Consider the following 18,209-nt stretch of genomic DNA (forward strand, 5'->3'; position numbering starts at 1 on the left):
TTCTGAATGTTCCTTTGATAATGTGCTTGCTCTTGGAAAAAAGAGACCTAAAATTAGGTTGAAAGCTCTCAAAATATCCTTGACCTCTGTTGCTTTAGTGGACAAAATACCTTTATACACAGTTTCCAGTGACAAATAGATCAGTGGCCTATTTGTAAGCAATCTCATATTTGCGCAGACGTGAATTGCCCTGAATACTCAGGGCAAAACGTGATTTCAGCATACTTGTGCTGAAAAAACTTGATAACCAAGGTATTGTTCTGTACATTTACATATGTTTCTTCGCTTTTGTCCCAGACTTGAGAGAGGATACAGTTGAAGTTTAATGGCTTTGCTGAAGGCCTAACAGTCGGCACTCTGACAGTCTTCTAATTAAAGCCAATTCACACTGGACACATCATGTGTAGCATCACGTCACATGCCACAAGACCTCATTCAGTTCTATTTTAAAAAGCATTTCATTCCTCACCGGTTGCATTAGAGGTGTCAGTGAAGCGTAACTTTCCAGCTTGCATGAGTTGCTGCCCTTGTTTTACACTTTGAATCTATTTGGTTTGTGAGTTAGCTTCTATAGAAATCCAGTTAAATTTCAAAACCACACACTGTAAACTTTATTCAAAATCATAATCTATAGTTGATCTCTGCACATGTATCAGATTGTCTGACTTACCAGAGAAAATACAAAAGTATTTAAATTTTCAGTTTTATGTAAAGTCAAGTCATCGTTACAGTTTTTAAAAAAATCCACAGCCGCCAAGATGATTTCTAGCAAATAATATGAATGAAATCTAATGAATTTCCATAAAATGGCAAAGGGTAAGTGCAGTCAGTGTGTTTGATGTACAGAAACATTTCTATTGTAAGATATAGCAAATACTGGGAGAATGAAAGGGGGATAATGTGTGAAATACTTGTTTCCTTATTTCCAGGGGGAACATGTCTAAAGTCCAATTTTGTGTGGTTTTGAGATGTAGCTGAGCTGGAAATTTTGATGAAACTGGTCACTTATTACAACCCCAAATCAGAAAAGTTTGGATGATATGTTGAAATTAAACCTGAAGACAATGATTTGATTTTTAAAAAGTCTTTACCCTGTATTGCACTCAAACCATACAACACATTATTTGATGTTTTACCTCATGATTTTTTTGGGACAGTAAAGCATTTACCACTTTGTAATGTCATTCCTTCTCACAACACTTAAAAGATGTTCAGGGACTGAAGACACCAAGTGGTGAAGCGTTTCAGGTGTTATTTTGTCCCATTCTTCCTGCAAACAGGTCTTAAGGTGTGCAACAGTATGGGGTCGTCACTGTCATGCTTTTCATTTCAAAATTCTCCACACATTCTCGATAGGGGACAGGCACCCTCTCTTTCCATAGCCATGTCTTTGTAATGTGTGCAGAATGTAGTTTTGTTGTCTTGTTGAAATATCCGTGGAAAAGATGTCTTGAAGGCATCATATGTTGCTCCAAAATCTCAGTGTACTTTTCTCTGTTAATGCTGCCATCACAGAAGTGTAACGCTACGTTCACACTGCAAGGCTTAATGCTCAATTCCGATTTTTTTGTGAAATCCGATTTTTTTGTGAGGTCGTTCACATTAACAAATATATGCGACTTGTATGTGATCCTCAGTATGAACGAAAAGCGACCTAAAAGTGTTCCGCATGCGCACTGCAGGATACGACGACGTCACACGCAGTGAGCATGGCCAGTGTTTACGGAAGTAAAACCGCCCGGTTGCGGTATGACCCATCCAATCTAGCTTGAATAGCTGTATCCCCCCAAATGGAAATCAGCTCCCTAACCTCTGCGTCCTTCCATTGAGAAGATTCAGAACCTTCACAGCCCGAAGCGTCCCTCGCATTGATGTCATGCGCAGGGGCGCAGATACGTTTTTTGAACTGGGGGGGACAAAAAACTGGGGGGGGGACAAAGCTGCCAGCAAACCAACCCCAACCCCGATATGCCTGTCAAACTTGTTGTTAGTAACCATAGCAACCAAGCTCGCAACCTGTGCAGTCTGCGCAGCTCAACCAACCGAATATCAGTCTTTGTTTTGTTTTATGTGAGTTGTTGCAACTATATGTATACACTGCTGTGCACCTTAATAAACCGAATGGTAATTAGTCTTTTGATTTTTCCGTGAGGTTTGCCTTATGCAAAGAAAGACAGCATAGACGTTTTTTCCTCCCTATAAGTGGGGGGGACCGAACGAGGTGAATTTAAATATGACTCGTCCCACCCTCTATCTGCGCCCGTGATTATGCGCCATGTTGTTGTAACTTTTTTTGAGAGACCCGCCGCCTACTTCAGCGCAGAATAGTGACGTTTGTGGCTTGTTGATGACGTGTAAGTCGGATGAATGCGACCTGGCGGTTCAGACTGAAGTCGCATATGAAAAGAGCGGATAGGAATCGGAATTAGCACCACATATCCAAACGGCCTGGGTCGGATTTGAAAAAATCGGATCTGTGTCGTTCATATTGTCAATAAAAGATCGGATACAGGTCACATATGGGCGAAAAGATCGGATTTGAGTCACTTCAGCCTGCAGTCTGAACGTAGCCTAAGTTACCTTTACCAAGGGCACTGACACAGCCCCATACCTTGACAGACCCTGGCTTTTAGACTTGTTGCTGGTAACAGTCTGGATAGTCGTTTTTGTCTTTGTTCCAGAGTACACGGCATCCACTTCCACAAATAACCTTAATCTGACTTTAAGAACATGTTATTGCACGGTCTGTTATATATTTCTTTTGGGATCCAGTAGCAAACCGTTACTATAAGAGCTGGGACTTCAGCTCAGCCAAAACTTAGCCAGACACACCAAAAAAGCAACAGGGCAAGGGATTAGCAGCAGGCTGCCAGGTAGCTTCAGGGTGTGTGTGTGTGTGTGTGTGTGTGTGTGTGTGGTTGTCAATGTAGATTTTAAGAGTAACTAAGTAAATTACACAGGGTAATGAATACTTAAGTTTGAGTGAAAAATACTGTGGCGAGTGTGCGTGGAAGATTTCTGTCTCCAGACTCTTAGGCTACGTTTACATTAGACCGTATCTGTCTTGTTTTCTTCGCGGATGCACTGTCCGTTTACATTAAACCGCCTGGAAACGCCGGGAAACGGGAATCCGCCAGCGTCCACGTATTCAATCCAGATCGTGTCAGCTCCAGTGCTGTGTAAACATTCAGAATACGCGGATACGCTGTGCTGAGCTCTAGCTGGCGTCTCATTGGACAACGTCACTGTGACATCCACCTTCCTGATTCGCTGGCGTTGGTCATGTGACGCGACTGCTGAAAAACGGCACGGACTTCCGCCTTGTATCACCTTTCATTAAAGAGTATAAAAGTATGAAAATACTGCAAATACTGATGCAAATACTGCCCATTGTGTAGTTATGATTGTCTTTAGGCTTGCCATCCTTCCACTTGCAAGTGGTAAGTGATGTGCGCTGGGATATCACACACAGCGGCTCAGTCCCGAATCACAGCTTGTTCACTTCACTCGCGTGCTCTGTGAGCTGCGCAGGGCCGGAGTGCGCACCCTCCAGAGGGCACTCGCTGTTCAGGGCGGAGTGATTTGGAGCGCAGGATGCCTGCGGAGCCGAGCGTATCCGTGTATTGGTATTGCTGTGTGCACGCAAATCGTGTATTGGTGTTGCTGTGTGCACACTAATCGTTTTAAAAACGTTAATCTGATGATCCACTGATACGGTCTAATGTAAACATGGGCTTAGTTTCTCGGTCGTTAGCCTGTGCTACTTGCTCTCAATTGAGGTATTTCACCTGACGTCACAGGGTCACGTGACGCCCCGGTGTCCGCCATTTTGAACGTCAAGCTAGCTAATGTCAACAACAGTAGCTAGTATGTTACTGTAGCAATGTTTACGTTCAGTCATTTGGATGACTGTTAAAACCTTTCAGTCTCAAGTTTTTCCTTTACTGGATTTACTAGTTTACTGAGCTAGCGTGCTCGGGCAAGCCGGCGGCTTGCCCGAGCGCGCTAGCTCAGTAAACTAGTAAATCCAGTAAAGGAAAAACTTGAGACTGAAAGGTTTTAACAGTCATCCAAATGACTGAACGTAAACATTGCTACAGTAACATACCAGCTATGATGTTGTTGACATTAGCTAGTGCTAACAGCTAGTTGCTAATACACTACTACAACTACACCGACCCTAATAATATAGTTCTTGGTCATTGTCTGGTAACAGCAAATTTATAACGGGCCATGTCTCAACAGACTAAGAAGTTATTTCAATGACATTTTAATAACATTTTGTTTATCCTGAGGACCGAAAGTAAATGAAAATGTGAACAAACCTTAGCTGTAATAAGATGGCGACCACCGGCTCCAGGGACGACCCGCTGATGTAGGCATGTTACCCAGCCTGACACAAAATATTTGTAGGCATCCAAACTCTTATACGCTTTCAGATCAATACCTGTGTATGGCGATGGGTTTTTAACGACATAGGTATACAGGTCATGTGGGCCGAAGTCAGGTAAAGACGAGGGCTTCGTGTACTTCCGTACGTCAGTGAACAATCCTGGTGGAAGCAGGTAAACGTCGTTCTCTAAGCCTGCTAACCTCAATTTTTGCAAATACCTCTCCTTCTGCTCACCTTGTAAATGCCCTACGTCGCTGGATAGTGAAGGTGTTTTCTGCATCTCGCTCCTTTTTCTGTTATGTTTTTCGTTTGTCGCCTTCCTCGCATTCAAACTGATTCGAGCCGTGATGTCCAAAATGGCAGCATCACATGACTTGGTCACGTGGGTTAAATACCTCAATAGCACTGGCTTGACTGCTTTATTAGCATTCACTAACGCTACTGATGAACGCTACACTGGCTGGAAGGTGATTTCACTGCTGCCCTGATGGCGCCGACTCACAGTTGGCCTTCGAGAAGGCCGAGGGCGATACATTTTTGGTCCCTCCCACTATAAAACAAAATCTGATTGCTGGCCCAGTGACAGATGAATTAACCAATGAAGTCCTAACCAATGAGTGAACAAGCTCTAAACTCTTCTCTGCTTGGAGACAACAAACAAAAAAATCTCATTTGGATAACTCTATTTTAATGTTTTCAGGACAGTAACCCTTTAATTTCTCAAGCAAATTTGATAGAAAATGAGGCCAAATTAGAAGAGAATAATTATAATGAAATTATGAAAGAAATTAAATATAACATTTGAAATGCTGATATGTTTGAGCCTTCTCTGAAGGCCTAGAAGGCCCTGATGGTTCCCTTCTGCTGTGATCATCTTATACAGTGTGACAAGTAATCATCATAAAAGACTGCAAGAATCAGTGTAAAACCAGCTTTACCCTGCAGATTAGCATGGCTTTACTTTGAGTTTATATAGTTGAAAAATGTTAAGGTTGCACTAATCTTTTCACTGCACACTAGAAATGTGTGTGAGAGAGTGTGAGTCTGGTGAGGGAATGCCTTTATCACAGCTATAACATAGAGGGACAGGCACCAACTTGTCACTTGGATGTTCCAGAACATTAAACTTGACTGTAAAATGTGCTACGTGTTGTTCATTAATAAATAATTGTTGGCAAATTGCTGTGATACAAGTACAATAACGCACTCCAGACCAAAAATAATGCAGCTCCTGCACATGCATGATTTTAGATTTATTTTTTTAAATATATAACAGCAGTCTGTTTTGTGTGTTTTTCTTAGCCCATGTTTACATTAGACCGTATCAGCAGATCATCAGATTAACGTTTTTAAAACGATTAGTATGCACACAGCAACGCCAATACACGATTTGCGTGCACACAGCAACACCAATACACGGATACGCTCGGCTCCGCAGGCATCCTGCGCTCCAAATCACTCCACCCTGAACAGCGAGTGCCCTCTGGAGGGTGCGCACTCCGGCCTTGCGCAGCTCACAGAGCGCGTGAGTGAAGTGCACAAGCAGTGATTCGGGACTGAGCCGCTGTGTGTGTGATCCCAGTGCATATCACTTACCACTTGCAAGTGGAAGGATGGCAAGCCTAAAGACAATCATAACTACACAATGGGCAGTATTTGCATCAGTATTTGCAGTATTTTCATACTTTTATACTCTTTAATGAAAGGTGATACAAGGCGGAAGTCCGTGCCGTTTTTCAGCAGTCGCGTCACATGACCAATGCCAGCGAATCGGGAAGGTGGATGTCACAGTGACGTTGTCCAATGACGACGCCAGCTAGAGCTCAGCACAAGCGTATCCGCGTATTCTCAATGTTTACACAGCACCGGAGCTGACACGATCTGGATTGAATACGTGGACCCTGGCGGATTCCCGTTTCCCGGCGTTTCCAGGCGGTTTAATGTAAACGGACAGTGCATCCGCGAAGAAAACGAGACAGATACTGTCTAATGTAAACTTGGCCTTAGTTCCTGTCTGGTGACTCTACCACTTTGCATTTTTTCCACCTCTTTACCTTGGTTTCATATTTCCATTGTTCACATTTCCTCATAGACACAGAGTTTTAAAATTTCCTTTCATGCTTTCTGGCTGATGTAATATTTTTTTTTTTTTTTGTCAGGTCTCATCCTTCTGAACTATGTATGAGCAATAACATTTTATTTATTTATTTGCATTTTCAGTGTTGTCAGGTTGTACTCACAATATTGATGCATGAGTGTGACGAATTCCTGTGAATTGTTTCTTTTTGGATAAGAATGTAAAGGACTATTATTTAAACCTCATGTTCTGTTGGCAGTTGGTGGTGCTGTAACAGTGTGCCAGTATGGATATTACACTGCATTGCATGACACTTACATGTGAGCAATGTCCTGTGATGGATAGGAGAATTGGACTGCATCAGTGTTGTTTATCACATTGCCAGTCAACATTTCAAATCAGCAGCTTTTTTTTGTTGTTGTTGTTTTGCAATTTAATATCATGAATATGTTTATCAAGCTAATCAAATGTGATGTTAATCTGATCTGTGAGGAGTGTTAAAGATTGGTCGATAAGACCCCTTCCTCTTGCCAGGTGGTGGCATTATGACCATGAATCGCTAATCTCATGTGTACGGTATGTGATTATGATGATGGGGAATACATATGAATTTTCAACTGTATCACACAATGTATAGTGGAATCGTTAAGTTCGATCACCAACTAGAGACACGAAGTAAGACCCAGACACTTGATTCAGTGATCAAAGTTCTACTTGCCCTACTTTTATTTACAAAATGTAAGGGAAGCTTATATGCAAAACATGGAGATGAGGGAGATAGATAAAGGATTGCATAAGAAAAACAGTTCTACATCTTGGCATGAATGTCTTGATTATTGGTACAGGGATATCTTGGTACAGAAGGTCTGTTCTGTTTGCTTAACACCATAATTAATTGATATTTTTTTCATGGTAACACTGTTCAAGCTATGAAATATTACTTAGGAATTTAGCATCAATGATCTCTTGACATTGGTATGAATCTAATCGACATTTTTTAAAAATATATATTTCATCTGTTTATAAGCCCCACCTACTGTTTCCAGTTGGTGAAGCTATGAGAATGAAACACTATGTACTGTACATGTGATTTTTGGCTCATCATTGGGAATTTTGGGCCACATCTCACAATATCTGTCTCACTTCCTGCTTGCATGGCATGCCATGCCATGTTGATTGCATTGCCACAGCAGCACCATTTCAGGTCAAATATTTCTTCACAATTTAATCCCATGGATATCTTTATCATCCTGACCAAATTTGGTTTGAATTGGATGAACCTTCTTGGAGGAGGGTTTTTTTTTTTTTTTTTTTTTAAATTTGGAACATGTCAAAATGTACTAAGTGGGCAATTCCATGTAAATGTCAACCTGACCATGCAAAAATAAAGCAACATGTAATACATCAAAACCACTCCCAGAGATATCACCTAGGCCTGTATTTTACAGATGTGAATAAGTTGAACCAATTTGTAACCAACCTAATATGTCACTGTCAGTCTGTCTTTCTTATAATGTAAAACCCAAGCTAAAATCAACTTTGATCATGTACAATTCTATATTATTGCCACAAGCCACAGAAATGTATGCTAAAATCCACAAAACAGCAAAACAATAGCCATCCTAAATATTATTTAAGAACTTTGATAGTTTTAGCTGATATTTAGAGAGTTTTTCAAAGGGTTATGGTGGTTAAATTGCTGATTTTCTAAACATATGCCATGTCTATTTCAGACGCGTCACATCCATAACGGAATTTCGTCACATCCATAACGCTGACTTTTCCTTCTGAAACTCTGCATGAAATACAAAATATTTTAAACAAAGGTTTTTTAATATTCACCTTGGACCCCTCTATCAAATGGATCTCTCCATTTCGACATTAGGTTTACAATTTCACAGAGTTTGATAAAAATGTACAGTCACCCAAGAAAAGTGATACTTTTTCTGTCACATCCATAACGCATCTTTTATTGGCATTTCCTGGCATGCCCTAGATGTACTATGGGAATTGTTCTTGTTCTATCACTTCTCCAGTATGGTACAGCCTTAAAATATGCAACACCTGTTTAAATACTGGGAGACAATAAAACATGCACTGGGTCATTTGTTGCCATTTTGAGTTCAAGTGTCACGTCCATAACGCTGGAATTGCTCAAATCCAAAATGGCTGACTTCTGTTTGGGTGGAGCTGGATGGAGTTGTGAAATTTTGCCTGTGTTAACAAAGACAAGATAATGGAGTGCACAGGAAGACTTTTTTTTTTTTTTCTTGACCAATTTACAGAACCTTTTTTTTTTTTCTTTTGCCATCTTCAGGACCAGTTTGAGACGCTGTTTCATCAGTTTGATGTAGGAGTATACTTCCAGTTCTTCAAAAGCTTTCACCGTGTACGCATTAATTTCACCAATGCAGTGACTGCTGCTCAGGCGAGAGTGAAACTTCACAAGAGTGATTTCAATGGCAAAGAGATGCGCCTCTATTTTGCTCAGGTACCAATAATCTTATTGGACTACAGTAAACCCACAATCAAGAGTATAAGTGAGTAAAGCCTATTGTTAGGATACACCCACTGACTGTTGAAGAGATTAACTTTTTTTTTTTTAACTTATTTGAGAAAATATATTTAATAATTTCTTAATGAGGCATATAACTATATGTTTATACCTGTATAACCTTTTTTTAATACATCCTGTAGATTCTTTGAATTTAATTTCGACCATATTTGTCTCTGTTTCCTGTCTGTCTCCCTTTTCTCTCCAATCTCTCCCGGTCCTATTCTTCCTTCAGTCTGTGCATATAGGCAGTCCTCGACTAGAGCCCCCAAAGCCAGAAAAACAGTTCCTCATTTCTCCTCCAGCTTCTCCTCCAGTGGGTTGGGAGCAGTCTCAAGATGCTACACCCATCATTAATTATGACCTTCTGTGTGCTGTCTCCAAACTTGGTCCAGGTAAAAAATACACTTTAGTGTCAGTACAAGCTCCAACATTTGATACTAAATTAGTTCTTGCACATCAGTGGTGAGGGTGGCACGGTGGTGTAGTGGTTAGTACTGTCTCCTCACAGCAAGAAGGTCCTGGGTTCGAGCCTAGTGGCTGGCGAGGGCCTTTCTGTGTGGAGTTTGCATGTTCTCCCCGTGTCCACGTGGGTTTCCTCTGGGTGCTCCGGTTTCCCCACCAGTCCAAAGGCATGCAGGTTAGGCTAATTGGTGGCTCTAAATTGACCGTAGGTGTGAATGTGAGCGTGAATGGTTGTTTTGTGTCAGCCCTGTGATGACCTGGTGACTTGTCCAGGGTGTACCCTGCCTCTTGCCCATAGTCAGCTGGGATAGGCTGCAGCTTGCCTGAGACCCTGTAGGACAGGATAAGCGGATGGGTGGACAGACGGACATCAGTGGTGATTCCTTCTTAGCTGCACTGTGGGCTATTCTAGTTATTCACCTTAATAGGTCTTACAGTCTAAAAACGTGTAAGGAAAAATTATTTATACATTAACATGATATCGAGGATATAAAGAGTCTCCATGCCCCTGTGAAGATTGCAGGTTAATGTGATTATAGCAACCAATAAAATTCAGGAAAATCAAATGGAAAACAACTTGGAATAACCTGGTTGCAGAAGTGTTCACTCCCCTTAAGTAATACAGTTGTGCTCATAAGTTTACATACCCTGGCAGAATTTGTGACTTTTTTTTTTAATATGACTAATCATGCAGAAAACTTTTCTTTTATTTAGGGATAGTGGTCAAGTGAAACCATTTATTATGACAATTGTGTGTGCCCTTTCTTTTAATTGAAATCGCCCTGATTAAAAGTTTGCATACCCGTCAATGTTCGGCCCGATAACATACAGGCAAGTTGACACGCACAGGTGTAAATGGCTATTGAGAACAATTTCCCACACTTGTGACTTGTTTGATTGTAATTGGTGTCTGTGTATAAATAGCCAGTGAGTTTCTGAGCTCTTGAGAGACCCCCTGCTCATTTCATCTGCTGCAGCACTGACATTGCTTGGATACTGAGCCACTGGGAAAGCAAAAGAACTGTCAAAGGACTTGCCTGAAAAGGTTATTGAACTTTACAAATCAGGAAAAGGATATACAAAGATATCCAAAGTTCACAGCCAATCAGCAGGGTTCAAACTCTGATCAAGAAGTGGAAAATTAGGGGTTCAAGCCAGGCTTGCTGAGGTGGTGTTTGGCATAGTTGTTTTTCCTTTGCATCCCGACCAATCTTCCTGGCAGTTGTGGTTGAAATTTTTGGTCTTTGTTTCAATTTGGTCCAGTTTTGTGGGTTGTAATATTGTATTAAAGATTGGGGGGGGAAGATGGCGATTACCTCCACCAAGTTTGTTGGAGGTTATATTTTTGTGTCACTTTTTTTTTTTTTTTGGGGGGGGGTTCTGTTCTCAGTGCAACTCAAAGTAGTTAACAAATTTTGAGGAAAGATGGGCCAAGGAACATTTTGTTGCAAATCCAGATATGTATGTGGATCCAGAATTTTTTTTTTTTGTCTATTCCCAATGTACAGTGGTGCTTGAAAGTTTGTGAACCCTTTAGAATTTTATATATTTCTGCATAAGTATGACCTAAAACATCAGATTTTCACACAAGTCCCAAAAGTAGATTTTTTTTTTTTTTTTTTTTTAAAGAATTTTAGCCCATTCCTCCGTACAGAACAGCTTCAACTCTGGGATGTTGGTGGGTTTCCTCACATGAACTGCTCGCTTCAGGTCCTTCCACAGCATTTTGATTGGATTAAAGTCAGGACATTGACTTGGCCATTCCAAAACATTAACTTTATTCTTCTTTTACTATTCTTTGGTAGAACAACTTGTGTGCTTACGGTTGTTGTCTTGCTGCATGACCCACCTTCTCTTGAGATTCAGTTCATGGACAGATGTCCTGACGTTTCTTTTAGAATTCGCTGGTATAATTCAGAATTAATTGTTCCATCAGTGATAGCAAGCCATCCTGGCCCAGATGCAGCAAAACAGGCCCAAACCATGATACTATCACCACCATGTTTCACAGATGGGATAAGGTTCTTATGCTGGAATGCAGTGTTTTTCCTTTCTCCAAACATAATGCTTCTCATTTAAACCAAAAAGTTCTATTTTGGTCTTATCCGTCCACAAAACATTTTTCCAATAGCCTTCTGGCTTGTCCATGTGATCTTTAGCAAACTGCAGACGAGCAGCAGTGTTCTTTTTGGAGAGCAGTGGCTTTCTCCTTGCAACCCTGCCATGCACACCATTGTTGTTCAGTGTTCTCCTGATGGTGGACTCATGAACATTAGCCAATATGAGAGAGGCCTTAAGTTGCTTAGAAGTTACCCTGGGGTCCTTTGTGACCTCACCAACTATTACACACCTTCCTCTTGGGGTGATCTTTGTTGGTCGACTACTCCTGGGGAGGGTAACAATGGTCTTGAATTTCCTCCATTTGTACACAGTCTGTCTGACTCTGAATTGGTGGAGTCCAAACTCTTTAGAGATGGTTTTGTAACCTTTTCCAGCCTGATGAGCATCAACAGTGCTTTTTCTGAGGTCCTCAGAAATCTCCTTTGTTCGTGCCATGATGCCCTTCTATAAACATGAGTTGTGAAGATCAGACTTTGATAGAGCCCTGTTCTTTAAATCAAACAGGGTGTCCACTCACACCTGATTTGTCATCCCACTGATTGAAAGCGGAAGCTGATCCAGGAGGAGGTACATGCTGAGGTGGAGGAGGCTCGCTTTAGCAGAATAGTGGGCATGTCCAAGCAGGGGGCCTGGACCAAGTGGGAGCATATAGCTGGATGTAAAATCACCTGGGCAGAACTCTGGAAGGTGGAGCCATACCACTTCAAGTTCTTAGTCCAGTCAGTGTATGACCTCTTCCCGAGCCCTGCCAATCTGTTCACCTGGGGCCTGCTCACCTGCTTGTCAGCTCTGCCAGAAAAGGGGATCTTTAGAACACATCCTCAGCTGATGCTCAAAGGCCTTGGGAGATGGTCGTTATCACTGGCGGCACGACCAGGTTCTGCAGGCAGTAGCCGATACCATCTGCACTGGCATCAACAACAGCAAGTGGCAAAACCCCTCCTAGTGTACCATCACCTTTGTTCAAGCAGGTGAGAAGCCCCAGCCCCCAAAGAAAACCCAGGGGGGCCTGCTTGTAACAGCAAGGGACTGGCAATTACTGGTTGATCTTGGGAGGCAGTTGAGATTTCCGGACATTGTTGCAGCAACAACACTCCGGCTAGACATGGTCTTGATGCCAGGGGCAAGCAAACAGGTGGTGCTACTTGAGCTAACTGTCTCCTGGGAAGATCGGATGGAGGAGGCTCAAGAACGAAAGAAGGCCAAGTACGCTGACCTGGTGGAGGAGGAATGGGTGGAAGGCCCGCTGTGAGCCTATTGAAGTGGGCTGCAGGGGCTTTGCAGGCCAGTCTTTACATCGGGTCCTGGGACTCCTAGGGATCTGCGGACTGCACAGGTGAAGAGCCATGAAGAACATCATGGAAGCTGCTGAAAAGGCTTCACGTTGGCTGTGGTTGAGGGGGGGTGAGTGGCGTAGTGCGCTACCTGGACACAAGCCAGGGCCTGATCACCCCTGGCTGGGTCACCCGTGTGAGGGTGTCTGATGTTGGACCCGAAACACCCAGTGACCCCAGGCACATCACTGAAGATGTGTCCAGGTTGCACCATAAGGTGTATCTCAGTACTAAAACACCTGACTCTAAATTCACCTTCAAATTAACTGCTAATCCTAGAGGTTCACATACTTTTGCCACTCACAGATATGTAACATTGGATCATTTCACTTGTGTGAAAATGTGATGATGTTTTAGGTCATATTTATGCAGAAATATAGAAAATTCTAAAGAGTTCACAAACTTTCAAGCACCACTGTAACTCAAAGAAGTGAATGGATTTTGATGAAATTTGGTGTACAGCTTCAGAATTATTATGGGTTCAAGTGATTTGATGTTGAAGATCTGTGGCTTGACTGAGGTTTGCACTCTACCAAGTGCCCTTCTAGTTTATCTTGGTTTAATTTTTAACATCATAAAACCTGTGGCTTTAGCACGGGTCTGTAGACACTTCATATTTTGTACACCTTTCTAACATTTAACTAGCTTTCTGGAAAACCTAGAGACTGTAGTTTATTTAATGTGTTTCTGTATGTAATCCAGATTTTGTAATGTTGATCATCTGACCACACAGGGCATTGAACATTATAAGAAACAAAACAAATTAAACAGAAAAATGTTAAGCTCTATAAACCTTTTGAAAGTTACTTGAAATTGTCTCATCTCATTATCTCTAGCCGCTTTATCCTTCTACAGGGTCGCAGGCAAGCTGGAGCCTATCCCAGCTGACTACGGGCAAAAGGCGGGGTACACCCTGGACAAGTCGCCAGGTCATCACAGGGCTGACACATAGACACAGACAACTATTCACACTCACATTCACACCTACGGTCAATTTAGAGTCACCAGTTAACCTAACCTGCATGTCTTTGGACTGTGGGGGAAACCGGAGCACCCAGAGGAAACCCACATGGACACGGGGAGAACATGCAAACTCCGCACAGAAAGGCCCTCGCCGGCCACGGGGCTCGAACCCGGACCTTCTTGCTGTGAGGCGACAGCGCTAACCACTACACCACCGTGCCGCCTACTTGAAATTGTATTATTTAAAAATTGAATTGTACCATTCCTATATTCTGTTTTCACACATGATTTTCAATAGCCATTGACAGAACAATTCAGGTTTCACTTGCTGACCAGTGTATATACTGCTACGGCTACTAGTTCAAAGTTGTGTAATGCAAATTAATCTTATTTTCTGTTTCAGGTGAGCAGTATGAGTTGCACACTGGAACCACCACCACTCCTAGTGTGATTGTGCATGTGTGTGAAGACGACAGCTCAGGTGGTGAAGAAGAAATGGAGGGAGGAACCAGGGCCCGCCCCAAAATCATTCAGACTCGGCGCCCAGATTATGCTTGCTCTGCCCAGAAGTGAATTTACTTGACGATTCTGGAAAACTAGTAATCAAACTGGTAATCCAGTTTCACCCTCCATCACCATGAGGTAGCAAATATAAATGCCACTCTCTGATATGGAATATCACATCTTTACCATCACACATGCTTCTGATTTTTAAATCTGGTTAAATACAGTAAAACAAGACATTTTTAGAAATACATTTGACTTTTTATTTAACAAAAGGCATTTCTGCTTACATTCATATCCTGAGAAATTGGCATTTGGAGTGTGCTAGCTTGTGTTTTTGTTTTGTTTTTTTTTACTTAAAACTACATTTTCTTCATGTGTGAAAGTTCACTCTACACTGTTGAGGGCCACTGATGTAGACCATCTCGTTGTCATAGTCCTTGTTGTAACCTGTGGTGTCTATTGTGCAAAAATGTAATCCATGGTGTTGCAGTTTTCAAAACTTTCTCTGATTTATTATTCACTTGGGGCTGTATTCAGAGTTGAGGTACTTGGTAAGGAGTTACTACACATAGAATATTGAAATTGTACTGATTTGGTATTCAAATCTCCAAGGCAACAACTACCCAGTTCCTTGTTTGTCAGCGACATTGTGGTCTTATCTTTGCAGAGTGCTCAATGCCACTAGGTTGTTGGCTTGTTACTTGCCGTAAGTAGTTGTAAGCAGTTCGTCTTGAGCTGGTGTCAACTTGATGCAAATTAGAAGTGGCAGCCCCATGGTGCTTGGCCTATGGTCTGACTGCAGCTCATAATAGACCACGTGGACCATCTACCATACTTTCCTCCCAAAAACATATTGCAAGAAAAATAAATTATAGGAGTGTCTCTGTCCTTGATAATGTAGGGGAACAGGGGTCAGATTAGACCACATCAAAATACCCCCAAGGCCTGGCTACCAAAATATTACTTATGAACGATACTAAATATTTACAGTATGAATTTATACATGTGAATCATATTGCTATGGCAAATGAAAGTTTGTTTCCAGCTCTTTTGAAATTGCTCCTTCTTACTGTTAACTTTGCTTGATTAGATTAGATAAGAGAGAATTTTATTGATCCCTTTGGGAGGGTTCCCTCAGGGAAATTAAAATTCCAGCAGCATCATTACAGGATAAACACCCAAGGAGCCATGACTAAATATCAGCCATGACTAAATATCATTTCTGTAAATTAATATGCAGAAAGTTGGGGGGAAGGCTTCTATAATTTAGCAATTTTTGCAATATATTAGACTGTTAGATTGATTTTAATTAATTTGAATATTTGTCTTTTCATTTATTGTAAACCATATTTTATTGTCTCTTGCGTTTATGGTATTTTTAATTGAAATTGAGTGCAAAAAGGGGGAAAAAAATCTAATCTGTTTTTTCGTCAACACTTTCTGTCTCCTTTCTTCTGGCTTGAAGGAAAACCTTTTATCTTTAAATCCAGACAGAACTGCAAAACTGAAAATGAAAGACATCTCAGGCATGGGTAATTTTAATAAGTGAATAATTTTAATAATCCATTCAAGTTCAAGAGAACCCTCCCTTCATGAATATTGACAGCTTTTAAACACAAGTCACCACCTCTGAATATGGCCCGAGAAGAAGAACGCCTTATTTAAGTGGTACACATTTGTCATGAATTGTGTTGCTTCATATCTGTTGTATAAAATGATTCTAATGTGGTCTGTTGTACTCTATCATCTGTGGAGATTAGTCAAAACCACTGTCCGAGGATAAAGAAAGTAAAATTTTAAAATGCATCCTGTGATTTGTAGAAAATTTACCATCTTAAATGGCTGTAATTCATAAACGGTTAATGATCTCTTTGTTAAACCCTTTGAATTAAAGCTGAAAGTCTGACACTTCAGTCACATCTGTATGGCTTCATTTCAAATCCCTTGTCATGGTCGGCAGAGGCAAAGTTATAAAAATGGTCACCATCCAAATACTTATGGATCTGACTGTATGACAAACAAATCTAATTTTTATGTGCACATAAATTATTAGAATTACTTGAATGCTGAAAGGTTTGTATGAAACGAATTCATGTAAATACGTGGCTAAAACCCAGTGTATGTTTTACTTTACAGGGATCAATTACTTTTTTTTTTTTTGCAAGTGCTCATGAAATGAGAGAGAAGTCTCTACTTGTTTGCTAGGTTCACAGTCAATCCAAATCGGATTTTTTTTTCCACATCTGATTGACTGTCCACATTATATGTAGATCTGATCTGTGTGAATGTGTGGCAATGTGATGTGAAACAGATTTGTAAAACCAGATTGCGTGATTTTTTGGCTGTTCAGACTGGATTCCGATCAGATATGTGCATAAATCAGGTTTTGACTGACAGTCTGAACGTTGCACATGTGTACGTAAAAGCAGACCAGAAGACGACCATGAAGTTGCTATCGAAAACTTGTGGAATGAACCAGAAGATGCCCTTTTCAGTACATGAGATGTGGTGTTTTGTCCCCCCCCCCACCCGTTTGCTTCACGTTTTTAATAAGTTTAATAACAAAATTGTTACAGTACTGTATACAACTGTATTAGTGCCATAAATGGGTGGGGATGCGGCTTTTGAATGGGTCTGAGAAACTTTAAACTGGTTTAATTTTGAGTTCAGTAATGACTCCTCTTTAGGGACATTTTATATAATTACCACCATTCGTACGATCAATATATAAATAGTAATCTTCCTTAAGTCTTCATGCACAACTCTAGACATCTTAAATTCTGTTGGGGGGGGAGACTGAACAGCTACAATCAAGTGACGGAGTCGCGTTTGTGTAGTTTTCAATTCAGTTTTATTTATGTAGCACTTTTTTCTAGACATTGCCACAAAGCAGCTTTACAGAAATTTGGATAAGCCAGTGGTGACAATGAGGAAGAAACCTTGAGAGGAAGCATACTCTCCTGGGTGACACTGAATAGTGCAATTATTGACTCTATCATTGCTCATCCACTACTGTATGCTACAGTCACCTCCAAAAGTGTTGGAACAGCAAGGCCAATTCTTTTGTTTTTGCTATACACTGAAGACCTAGGCATTTGAGATCAAAAGATGAATATTGGATGATAGATATTTGCATTTCAGCTTTCATTTCGTGACCCCCCCCCCCCCCCCCTTCAGTCTCCTCTTCAGGAGGAGAAATGCTGTTTTAATTAGGTTATGGTCTGGTGACTGACTTGGCCAATCTAAAACCTTCCAGTTTTCTTTCCTTGATTAAGTCCTTTTGTTTTGGTTGATTTGTATTGCTGCATGAAGTTGCTCCAAATTAGATTGGACACATTTCTCTGTAAATTAGCAGACAATGTTTCTGTAGACTTCTGAATTCGTTCTGCTGCTACCATCATGAGTTGCATCAATAAAGATTAGTGAGGCTGTTCCAGAAGCAGCCATTCAAGCCCAAGCCATGACATGACCGCCACCATGCTTGTATGTTTTGGATCATGAGCAGATGCTTTCTCCACATTTTGGGCTTTTCTATCACTTTCGTAGAGGTTAATCTTGGTTCCAGGACTTTTTTGTCACTGGACTTTTTTTGGTGTGTGTGAGAATTCCAATCTAGTCTTCTGATTCTTACCGCTGATTATTTGATAAACTAGGATAAATTAAGGATAAAATTTAACTCTTGTTTAAAAGCCTTAATCTTCTGTAATGCTGCTTTGCGACAATGTCTATTGTTAAAAGTGCTATACAAATAAACTTGACAATTGCATCTTGTGGTATGGCCTCTATATATTTCTG

At 41.1% G+C, this 18,209-nt stretch overlaps 1 protein-coding gene across 1 annotated transcript in view; it reads left to right on the forward strand.

The window, feature by feature from the left end:
- rcan1b (regulator of calcineurin 1b) overlaps positions 1–16,327 on the forward strand; it is a 28,062-nt gene extending 11,735 nt beyond the window's left edge. Inside the window, exons 2-4 of the mRNA XM_060898625.1 lie at positions 8,788–8,961; positions 9,260–9,419; positions 14,311–16,327. Coding sequence (XP_060754608.1) covers positions 8,788–8,961; positions 9,260–9,419; positions 14,311–14,480 — 504 coding nt within the window. The 3' untranslated portion in view covers positions 14,481–16,327. The remainder of the gene's footprint in view (positions 1–8,787; positions 8,962–9,259; positions 9,420–14,310) is intronic.
- The last annotated feature ends 1,882 nt before the right edge of the window (positions 16,328–18,209 follow it).

The sequence above is a fragment of the Neoarius graeffei genome, chromosome 18 (genome assembly GCF_027579695.1).
Source record: "Neoarius graeffei isolate fNeoGra1 chromosome 18, fNeoGra1.pri, whole genome shotgun sequence".
NCBI classification, from domain to species: Eukaryota; Metazoa; Chordata; class Actinopteri; order Siluriformes; family Ariidae; genus Neoarius; species Neoarius graeffei.